Below are 12,363 nucleotides of genomic sequence, written 5' to 3' on the forward strand. Positions count from 1 at the left end.
AGCAATCATCTCAGCTTTCTCCTAACAGAGTATGTTTGGTGATTCGCCCCCTCCCCGCAACAATAGTTTAATTTGTTTCGCAGAATAGTTTCCAAGTACAGTTAAAATAAATGTAGCAATTTGGCACAATGTTCCCATGCAGTGTATGAGAGATGAATGGCCATGAATCTGACCCAAGTAGTTAAACTAATGAGATTTGAACTCCAGCAAAGCTTTTCAGCTAATCTTTGGAGACGTGAAGTTATGTTGTTTTAAATTTTTAAAAAAAACCCCACCCATGTGTTAGAATGAGGTTAAATGTAACAAGTCATCTTTGCCTTAGCCTCAGTGTGTTTAGGCATTTTGGCACAATATAGAGTCTCTAAATACTGGTGGTGTTACATGCTTCTGCCCTTCTTGACAAATGGATGGAGATATTGTGGCAAAAGTGATACAGAACAGAATTACAATTGCAAATTACTGGATGGCTGAAGGGGATCCATTTCTGAGTAACAGAACCTGTAGGTTACAGCTAATATCTAGCTTGGGTCAGTAGTACCAAAAAGCCTTTCCAGTCTAAAGGCTGTTTAGTAACATACATGAACTGAATTTGGCACCAGTTCAAATCCCATTGGGCAGGTTGTCCACATGATGAAAGCCAACCTTCTAATGGGTATTACTGGGTTCCCTGGCTTCCCTATCTCAGCAGAAGGACCAGCTATTGAAATGCACATATTAACAAAGCTGCCCTCGTAGTGGTCCCTCCAGTCTCTTTTCTTGAGAGTATGGGCAAGTTTACAAGGAAGCTTTTTATGTTCTGGGGATAAACAGGAGTTCACTGCGGGGTTGTGGATCTGGAATGATTCACATACAGGTTTGAAACAGTAATAGGCCTATCCACACGCTTGCTGAGAAGCATTTTCCTTGTGGCATACAACGGTCTCAGATTTGTGGGTCCATTTTGGCTGCACTGCCTTATCAGAGAGGTTTTGACTTCAGTGCTATGAACCCTTTAACTCGGAATTACTTTCTCTTTGTGGTTCAAGAAATGTAGATGCAAATTCCCAGTTCTGCCACCGACATTCTGTGTGACATTCATTGGGCAAGTCTCTTAATCTCTCTGAGCCTCAGGCCAGCATCTGGAAAACAGGGATAGTAGCACTTCCTCTCTCCCACCCTTTGTTTGTCTCATCTATTTAGATTGTAAAGGCTTTGCAGAAGGATTCCTGTCACTGTGTTAGTACAGCACCCAGCACAATGGAGCCTTGATCTCAGCAGCTGCCTCTCCTGCAGTAAACCATAAACAATGATTTTGAAAACATTTCAACATTACACCATTATGTCCCTGGGAGGGGACCCTAAGGGGACCAGAAAGCAGGGGCAGGGGAGAGTTGTGTAGGGACAGGGGGTGGGATTCTGCCCTCAATGAGGTCACTAGTAAAAAGTCCCACTTACTTCACTGGCCTGTGGAAAATAGAGAAAGAAGAAAGTTATGAAATAGTTAATCCCTTCTCCATCCAGACTTGTTCATTCCTTCTATACACCCCCTTCCCTCCTCAAAACCTCATCTGAAATGCATGTGCTTTGGCAGCTACATAAAATGTAATCTAAAAACTAGGTGATACTGGGGTTTCCTCCTACTCTGTGGGGGAGCGGGGGGGAAGGGATGTATCCTGTTAACTTAGATTAGTTTTTGTCACTGAATATAAGAGCTACCACATCTGAACAGGATCCAGCTCAAACAGCAACATCTTATCCAGTAAATAAACACACACAATGGAAATGCCAACTTAACCATGGTGGTGGCAGCCCTGCAGCAGGAGTTCGGATGTTTTTCCACTCAGTATTGGTCTAAGATCATCAAACTGTGCAAATAGTAATCGCACAGTGATTGCCTTGTGACCCAGCGGAAGAAACCTAGACACAGGTTTTAATGATGCTCAGTGGGCAACTGTGAACTGCTGCCAATTTCCAACAGACTGAAGAGACCTGTAACTTCCAGTGCCACTGGTCATTCTTTTACTGAACATTCTGTTGAGCTAGTTCAGTGGTAGCACAAGGTAGCGTCTAAATATTGCTGAGAACCAGGCCAGCAAAATATACACCTCTACCCCAATATAACGCAACCTGATATAACACAAATTCGGCTCTAACGTGGTAAAGCAGTGCTCTGGCGGGGGGCAGGGCTGCGCACTCCGGTGGATCAAAGAACGTTCACTTTAACGCGGTTTCACCTATAACACGGTCTGATTTTTTTGGCTCCCGAGGACAGCGTTATATCGGGGTAGAGGTGTATGTGGGATTAAATAGAAATAGGTGTGTTTGTATTGGGGTTTTGCCAACTCCAAGTATTCAAAAATTGAGTCTAGCCCCTAAGAAAAACCTGATATTGGCATAAAAATGAGATTTAAAAAAATTGGATTGATTGGCCTTCTGGCTTTTTATTTTAATTAATTTGGCTATTTTGGAGATTTTAGGCTGCACATTTGCAAGCATCTCTGCACCCAGGAGGACTAGAAACTTATTTTTTAAACAAAATCTTAAGATTTTTGTGTATTCACATGACTCCAGAGTCTTGGACTTTAACACAAAATATTACAAGGCTCATGATAAAATTGTGACAGTTGGCAACCTGATGATATTCTCGGGAACTATCTTCACAGTGCTTAGATGATGTGACAATGAGAATTATAAAAAAGCTTATTATCCAATTAGATGTTTAAGTGCTTTATCCAAAACCTGTTGAAGTTAATGAATTACAGGAGGTATGTCTAAGGCGCTAAATGATTTTGGTGTGTGTGTGTGTGTGTGTGTGTGTGTGTGTGTACGCACACACGTGTGCTGTCCTCAACACATTTTGTGTGTGTTAGCCATAAATATTCTTTAAAATGAATTTATAGGAAGGAAAATTCATCAAAATTATGAATTTTAAGCAAAGATTGCAGCAATAATTCCTTTGCTGTTCAGAATTGCTGCTTTGTTAACAAGTGCTGCAAAAGGGACCTGTAAAAGAAATCCATTCAGGAAGCATTGTGGCAAAAGGCATTTTGACTTTGAGAAGTTCACTGTTTTTCTGTTAAGATTGTTAATAATTCTTATGGTACCGAGAGTTTCACTGTAAGATTGTATGTTGATTTGCTGTGCAGATAAGAGATTCAAAGGCAAATTTAAAAATATGATGAATTGCATAATAAGAATTGAGTGGAGACTATTGTTCTCCACATTAACACACAAAAAGCTCATGTTAAGCAAATAACTTTTTATTTTAACTTTACTTCTGCCTATCGCATGACACAGAGCCCACTCATAGCTGCAACAGGCAGCTCTTTGTTCTGATCAGCATTCAGGGCCCCAGATTCCTATGTGAAGAGTGATCCTTTGAAATCCTTTTGTTTGAAACCCAGCACATCGCAGCTCCTCTACACAGGAACTAAGGGATGGGGTTAGCTATGGCATTACAGATAGCTACAGTTTTAAGCCAGAAGTGTCCTGGGTACTGAGGAACTTTAACAGTGGACTTGGCACTATCTGAATTTTGCTGCAAGTTTGATGCAGCTAACAGGAAAACTTTCCAAGAATTCTAACTGTGTGTTATTTCTGATTATTAGTGATTTTCAGTTGTTGTACTGCAGGACTAATTGTTTCTATGAATATGATGGTGCAAAAGTCATTAAGATGATGATGTTGGTTATATTTTATGAGCCCATGAATGGTAATACTGCATAATATGAGCTAATAGGATATGGGTGAAAACTGATAATTACACAATTACAAGAGGTTCTTTGTGTCAGAAGGTTTTTTCCATGCACAGTACCAATTTTCACATGCTTATAATTCTGTTAAAATAGATGTTAGGTATTTTTACCTGTTCTTATTTGTTGAAATCAAGTTTAAAAAAGCGTAAATTTGATTCAGACACAATAATTGCATATGACCAAATCCTTGGAGGCCTTAAGTAGGCAGATCTTATGTATTCACTGCAGGATTCAGCCCATTGGAATTTGCTTTGACAAGCCGGGCTTTGCTTGTGTGCAGTGCAATATATTGCCCGCTGAAACTTATGCAGGGTCAGAGCAGGGTTTCAGGGGAAAGATGGTTATTAAAAGGAGCTGGTAAAATGAACAAACTGATTAATGTTCAATCCTATTTAAAGTGGTCTCTGCAATATATAGACACCGCTGGCCTCACTGTGAGTGGCAAGTGATCAGTATCTTTGAAAATCAGGCCTCACATCCATGGGCCACGGAGGGCTATTCCATTAACATATTTCAATGTATTCTGTACATTTGGATCAAGGCCGCTTATGTCTGTCTGTTATTTAAAGGGCACTCAAAGGACCACTGAGGTCGATGGGATCTGGACTTTTGATCGGGGTCCCAAGCCCAGGAGGGGGTTACCAGGGTTAAAGTTGTCATACAAGTGACCCTCCCATTAGCTGCCCTTCTCCCCCAGTTTGCATGACACACAGCGAAGACAGACATCCGGCCTTTTCTCAGCCTCCTTATTCTTACCTTGGTAGAGATCACAGCTAACAATTCTACCCTCTGTTGGATAATACAAGACAACTATACAAATAGAACCGCTTCATATTAGCTGTGTTTTATTTTGGTCGCTTTTTTAATCTCCCTTTTGCTTTGTTCATTCTTTGAAGGATAATCCCCTCTTAGCAGAGGATTCCAGTCTGGGTGGCAGCAAACGCCTAAGCAAAAGTAATATTGACATTTCGGGAATCATGGAGGATGAGGAGCCAAGGCAACCGTTGCCAAGGAAACAGAGCGACTCATCCACTTATGACTGTGATACTATATCCCAACACCATGCTTTCCTGTCTAGGTAACTAGTCCTTCATTCAGTAAAAGCGATAGGATTGCAATTGAATGTGGAGTATTAATACAGTCAATGCGAGAGTAATGGCATCATTTATATAACCCACGTAATGTTGCTGCAGACTTAGTTTAAGCCTTTGCAGCTACTCCAGAAAAATGTAGATATTTAGTTTTTGGAGGGTGGGGCATTGTTCTGGACCAACTCAGCTGTATTTTTTTAATTCAGCTTTTGTTGACTGGTGTAAATTTTGAATGCAGAAACTGAATGCAAAAAAATCCCAGTTTTTATAATGCACCTCTCACAAGTCAAATCAAATGAAGACTTGGCATTTTTTTGGAATTTTTTTTATTGTTATTATTTAGCCCCATCTAACTTTCATTAGAAGCTTTGCATGATTCTCCAGAGAATTGAGAAATTGACTTTTGGTGCTCCCAGCTGTCTACAAACCATTCAGGCTTTTTTGAAAACCTCCATAAATCTTCAATTTAAATGAATAAAAAGTTATCTTTAAAGGAAGCTTACTTCGCTTCCCTAAATCCTAAAAAAGAAACCTTTTAACAATATACCTAGCAGGAGAGGTTCATCATTTCCTTTGTCTGTCTGTCTCTCTGTCTTTACCTACCTAATTTGACTGCTTGCTCGAGTATCTGTATCCTTTGTGCTTTATTTTTTCTTTCTGTTTGTTCTTTCTTCCTTTGTTTCGTTGGGGGTGATGCCGATAGAGAGAAAAGCCCCATTGTGTGCTCCCAAGTTTCAGTTCTGTGACAGCTCAGGTACAGTGCAGTGTACACCAGCCTGCCTGTTTTGTCATTAATAGCTCAAGGTAATTTTATTCTATCTCTTTGGCTGCAGTCAATGCATTCTTTGCTTTGGGTTCCTTGATTATTCTATTTGGTTTTCACATCAATGTGCTGCTGTTCCTTTCTGGATGCCGGGTCCTTACATTTTAAAGTACCTTCCTGCTTCAACAAAACAATGTGTCTTTTTCCATTTGTCTGTGACAGAGAATTTGTCAAGAATTCTAGTCCACCACTTTTAGCTCCCTGTGTAGCAGCAAGAAACTCCTAGGCTATCTAATCTGAACTCTCCATTCAACCCGTTTATAATAGAATCTGGCTCAACTGAACTAATTTATCAGGTTTTGGCATCTGATCTCTCTTGCTTACAAATTGAAACATCAAAATATTGGCACTCTTCTTTTCCTAATACCTATAGAATATATTTGCATGTTAGCTTCAAAATAAATATATTAAAGAAAATCCCCCCCAGTACATTATTTATGTTTTCACAAAAGAAAAAAAGCCCATCTTTTTATTAAAAAAAAATAAAAAAATAACAGTGTATGCCCCTGTTCTAATGACAAGCATTAGATCTTCAGTCTTTGTTCATCAAAAGCAGACCACGACATTCTACACGCCTAGAGATTTATTAGTTCAGAGTATATGAAAGGGAACATAACAGAGCTTGAAATGTGAAGATAGAGAATCATTTGATTAGCATTAATAATGTTAAGTGACCAAGTAGTTCTGAATGATCTTTTTGCTATAATTTTTGCCTAATCTGGTTGATTTAAATAGTGGAATCCGGATATATTTTAGCTTGGATGGAGAGGTGGGTATTGGTAGAAGTGTAGTAAAGAGAAGGGTTCTTAACAGAAATGTATTTCATACTCATGGGGAAAACAAGATAATCCAAAAAACAATATAACAGTCCTCCTTAAAACTTCCGTAGGATTATTAACTATTGTTGTTGTTTTTTTAATTTAGAGATGTTATCCCAGTTTGGATAATGAGATGACTGGGATACTTCCTAAGCATGGAAACTTTCTTGTTCTATATACTTTGACATGTTTGTCTTGGCTACTTTGTGCTAGCTTCTCTTACGTTGTAGTGTAGCAATGACGCAACATGGGGCCAATAATGCAATGTAGGGATGGAGTGGTAACTCTGCACTGCCCAAGCAGAAGATGAGTTTGACTCCTGGATTCATTCTATTCTGCATGACTGTAAACTCGGGGGCACTATAGGGGTGCTAAACTCTGTCCCTAGTGGTTTGGGTTCAAAGTGTCTTATCTCTTCTCAATGAGAAGATCAGGTACAACATTGATGGGCTCAAGACAGTACCATTAAGTTCTCAGGTTGGGAAAAAAGGCCTGGTCTTTTACTCTGAGCGCAGGACTGTGAGCCAGGGACTCCTGACTTCTAATCCTGGCTGAGCCTCTTATGTGCTGTGCAGTCTACGGTAACTAATTTGAGGCCTGATTTTCAAAAGTTGATAAGCACCCAGAACTTCATTGGAAGTCAGAATATCCTGCATCTCTTGACTTCTCTGGGCCTGGCACACCACCATTCTGATTTGGGAACATTTTACACCAGCTTTGCACAGACGTGAATAGCCAAGTAAGATGCTAGTCAGTGGAGAATCCATTTTCTCTAAAAAAGGGGATAATGATACTTACCTACCTCAACTGTTGGTGATTTGAGGGTTAATATAAAGTTTGTAAATCACTTCACAATGCAGATGAAAAGCTAGACTGCTGCTTATTATTAAGTAGACAGCTGCAAAGCGGGGGTGAAAAGTCAGAGAAACCCTCATGGACATGAAGATCCTTGTAACACCAAAAACTCTCACGTGCAGTGACATTTTTGAGTCAGATTCTTACACAACTTGGGTCCATTACAATTTGCAGCAAACACTTTTCCACTGAATTCCTGTATGTGGCTTTAATTATTATTTTTTGGGGGTGCGGGGGAGTAGTCTTGAGTCATGCAATGCCCACACAGCTGTCTTCTATGCCAAGTATTTTAACTGCAGGGAATTACTGGTCTTTGACAGTAGCAAATTTCCTGTGTATCTGCATCAGAAAATAAAATATTCCAGATGACTGTAACAGAAAGAATGGGAAGCCAGTATGGTTAGGGTGTGGCTTTGCTGTATGATTGTCTCATTATTAAAGCAGAAAATTTGGACCTACAGACCGAGACTGGAGTTTTCTAAGCAGCCCCTCTTTGAAGTAGAGCCTTTGCCCAGCAAGATGGAAAGGGACCCCTGGTTTACTGTTATTAAGTCAATCCATTTTCCTTGTTCAGTATCCATGCGAGTGTTATGAAGAACGATGCAGACTTTCCTCCTATGAGCAGCTCCAGTCTCTCAGAAGTAAACCTGGGACGGTTTGAATTTGAAGTTTCAGATTTCTTCCTGTTTGGCTCACCGCTTGGTTTAGTACTGGCCATGAGGAGTACTGTTCTGCCTGGACTGGATGGTAAGTGCTTTTCAGAGTTTGAATACTGTCTGCTTAATGGCCAGTATGGGCAAAGAGAGGTACACACTGTTCCATTAAGCAAAATTAGAGATGAGACAGCAGATGAATTCCTACCTGTAATGGACCAGCGTGCTAAAGGTCCCAATTCAGCAGTGTTGTAAATGTAGGGTTGCCAATTTTGGTTGGATGTATTCCTGGAGGTTTCATCACACGACATAATTTTTAATTAAAGATTAATCTTTAATTCCTGGAGACTCCAGGACAATCCTGGAGGCTTGGCAACCTTATGTAAATGCCATCTTAAGCACTGTTTTGGTATACAGTATTTGTACACAATGGTCCAAACCCTGCTCTACTATTTACCAATGTAAATTCAGAGTAATTTTAATGACCCCAGTGCAGCTAAGCAGAATACGGCTTTAAAGTGTAACTTGCATCATTTTAGCTTTCCCTGGGGAGCAAATTCAGCCCCTGGTATAAGTGAGCTCAAACTGATTGGGCCCAGAAGTATTGAGAAATGGTGCAAATATAAATTGTAGCCACCTTGTTTAATCTCCTCTCGATTTGCTTTCTGGACTGTACACACCTGTGTTTGTTTTCTTGGCAGGTAAGCTGCACTCATTTTGTACATCAGTCATGATAAACTGGGGCATGTTAGGGTTCTATACCATTTACACCTGTTTTCTGACCCATTCACCCCTCCTGTGTAACTCATACCGCTGCAGGCTATGCATTGCAATGTCGTACTGCTACAAGCATATACATAAATGTAATTGTAGGAACGGGCCCTAAAAAAGTGCCCCAAAAAATCACCTCTGAATTTGGGCAAGAGACTTCCATGTGATTTGTACCCCTTATTCCAGGTTGCATTTGGATGAATCTGGGTCTTATTTGTGATAGTCACAAACCTCTTTTTCCCCTTTAGTGATGGCCTGATGCCCAGTGAAGTAAAAAAAAAATTGTTTTTAATACACACCTGGCTATTTACACTATTTCTGGTGACTCACCCCATTCTCCGGAGACAAGTTATATCCTTTGAATCTTCACGCTGTGTCAGGTTCTGTTAGCATAACACCTGTATGCTGCGATGTGCGAAAAAATGTGTCCGAGCTCTGTGGCAGGTGACAAATGTGAGAACATGCAGTAACATGTGGTAGATGAATGTATAGCTAGATGGTCTTCAGGGTTAATTTCTGGTTTTGTTTAAACCTATGACAGATGACTGTGATAAATATAAGAAGCTCCTACTTGACTGTCCATTACAGCTGCTCGAAAAGTTTCCAATGAAACCTTTTGCCATCAAAAAAATGTAGTTTTATCCAACGTGAAATGTTTTGCAGTAATGTGCAATTTTAAATGAAAATGTCATTGGGAAGGTTTCTCAGGTGAAAGATGGAATTTAGAGAGAGAGAGAGAGAGCATATGCTACATTCCAGGTCAGTGCCTTGACTATCTGGCTATTGGCTACTCTGGGGTGGGCCTTGCCCTCTCTTTCTCTTTTCGTGTTCTTTTTCACAACAGTTTTCCAAAGGTCTTGGTTTTGTTCTTCATCAGAATGAAGAAAAATTTCAAAACCTGAATGTTTCATGAAATGGAGTTGTTTTCTGTTACCTACCTATCTGTTGCCAGTAGCAAAATATAGAAACCACAACGATCTTTCTGTTGCAACTTGTGTGTTTACTACCAATCTGATATTTGTACTTTCAAATCTCTTACAATACCCCAGTTTTTATTGGTTTTAAGGCCCTATCCAGCAATGTACTTAAGATGCTGCTTAACTTGAAGCACATGAGTCGTCCTATTGTCTTCAGTGGGGCTACGCCAGGTACTTAGATGCTTTTCTGGATCAGGGCCATAGTCTTCTAATCTCTCTTGCTTTCAGTCCTTCTCTCCTCACTGGCCGAGTACAATGCTGGAACAGTGCAACCGTCATCGCTTCAGGCACTCTGGAATACTGAGTAGCAACATGCTGCTAAATTAACAGACAGTAGTTTGAACTATTACAAATTATTTCTCCCAATTAGCTCTCTCTTCCATCCTCTCTCAAATATCCTGCAAGGAGCTCCTTCTGAGAGCAACCTTTCTGGCCAGTATTTCAAAGACATTTCCAGCACGAGCAGAGTCTACGTGCAACGTGAAGTGTTGTCAGTCCTCAGAGGGAGGTTCTTGTTAGGAGAATTCCATAGGGGGGAAAAAAAAGTTGAATCATTGTGCTGCCAAAAGGAAAATGTGTGACCAGAAGGCTCCTGTCATGCATATGGCTGAAGTTAGTAAAGTGGTGGAGTCAGAGTCACTTCTCATTCAGATGAGAGGTAGAGAGCAGAAAACATGAGAAATATAAGGCTAGACGTCCTTTCGTTTTTGATTTAAAGTTTTGAGTCCCTGGGCAAAGGAAAATTTGCCCAATGCATTGTATATTTCCTGCTGCAGAATAGGACTGCATGGCGTAATGGGATGCTGTATAATGTCTACATACAGAATATATATAACATCTGTCATGTGCTCAGGCTTCATAGATTTGAATGTTGATATTTCTTCTGTGGTAGTAGGAATCTAGCTAAAAAGTGAACTTTGGTTCCAATTTTTGCTATCTTTTCAAGGGGTCTTCTATTTCCCCCTTCCTCCCCCATTCAACATTCCCCTGACACTCCATAGCAATTTTTAATGTCCTCTCCTGCAGTTAGTTCTTTCTTTGCTCTTCCAATTGTCTAGTCACAGTTCTCGTCCTCTAAATCACAAATCATTTACAGCTCAATTTCATACTCTTCCACCTTCTATGTTCCTCATTCAGGGTTTTCTAGTCCATAAAGCTTTCCCAAAGTTTGATATTCTCTAGCACTCACGCTCTTCTGAGCATGCAGACCGTGGCCTCAGAGCTTTATGGGTAACTTTTTTCATCTAAAGCTGACCAATTACTTTAGCTAGTTACCTCATTAAGTATTCGGAACTCAAACCATAGAACTGCTGAAATGGATACATCTCATGGTCTTCCCAAAATAATGTCAGTGACCAGAAACTCAGTAGGGACTAGCAAAGTTTTCTACTGGATCGTCTACTTGGAGCACTACAGACAATCTCTTAAGGACAGTGAAAGCTCTGCACTGAGTTTTAACTTGTCATACTTTGAAAATGTTCAAAGAACTACAATTTTTTTTAAAAGACCCCAAAATGGCAATTATAGAAACACAGCAGCCATTCTGTAAGTATTTAGTCCTTACAATCCAGTTATGCTCCCTCAAACATTCACACAGGGCGCATAAAAAATGGACAGAGGAAATAAAACCAGAACATATCAGATAAGGTTACACATTCAGTTACACTTTAGTAATATAGGCAAATGATATGCAATGAATAATACATAAAACATCTGATAGGCTAATGAGCAGCCCATATTCAGGTACTAATGGGAAGGGGGAAAGAGTGTCTTTAGCAAACACTCTTATCTCCTCCCACTCCCAGTTGTTTGATGCTAAAAGAACTTCCTGCTGGAATAAACATGCAGCGGACATCAGCGCAGGTTTTGGACTTCCCATACCTGGGAAACATGGCGTTAGACACAGGTCATAAACCAGACACGTCACAAAGTGGGCCTAGGGAAGGGCCAAAGTTTGGCTGGAAGACCCCGAAGAAGGCTTTTAATTTAATGACAAGAAACCTCCTGAATGAAACAAATGTCTCGCCACCTCCAGAGTGAGTCAGTGGAACATGATGCAATTCACAGTGACGGAAGAGATCCCAGCTTGCCAGAACTCGATCAGACATTAAGGGAAGGATAGTCCCAGAGTACAGGATCTGCATCTCCATGACATACAACTCAGGAGAATAGGGTGTTTTCCTCCAGATGAACTAGAGAGGTCATTAAAAGAAAGGGGTGAACTTTAAAGCCTACACTGTATTTTAGAAATTTGTCAATGAATCCATGAACTACTTACTACTCCTTGCACCCAACACAGTCACTCCTGGAGATGCCTGATTGGGGAAACATTTTCAGTAATGGCCATTGTTGTTGCCTGCTGGCTTCTGCCCATGCAACGGATTCACCTATAAAGTAGATGCTTACCCGTTTCTGTGAATTCCAAATGCAGAGGCAGCCATATGGTGGTGACCACCTACCTGACTTGCATGCACAAGCCATAGGCTGAATAGGTGCCTACTTTTTAGGGCTGCAGTCAACTGCACCTATCTAAATAGAGGCTAACTGAAAAGATGATGATTTGATAGCTTATTTGAGATCACATGTGGTTTGGCTGTTTAATTCAGGTTAGCCCTGACTGGACAGAAATCTGGTTTAAGTT

At 40.4% G+C, this 12,363-nt stretch overlaps 1 protein-coding gene across 10 annotated transcripts in view; it reads left to right on the forward strand.

Annotated features, from left to right (window-relative positions):
* PITPNM3 (PITPNM family member 3) overlaps positions 1 to 12,363 on the forward strand; it is a 357,499-nt gene that overhangs the window by 306,904 nt on the left and 38,232 nt on the right. For all 10 annotated transcript variants that reach the window (XM_039507588.1, XM_039507587.1, XM_039507586.1 and 7 more), the window contains 2 exons: positions 4,631 to 4,812; positions 7,896 to 8,068. In XM_039507588.1, coding sequence (XP_039363522.1) covers positions 4,631 to 4,812; positions 7,896 to 8,068 — 355 coding nt within the window. The remainder of the gene's footprint in view (positions 1 to 4,630; positions 4,813 to 7,895; positions 8,069 to 12,363) is intronic.

Source organism: Mauremys reevesii, linkage group 20 (genome assembly GCF_016161935.1).
Source record: "Mauremys reevesii isolate NIE-2019 linkage group 20, ASM1616193v1, whole genome shotgun sequence".
Taxonomy (NCBI): Eukaryota; Metazoa; Chordata; order Testudines; family Geoemydidae; genus Mauremys; species Mauremys reevesii.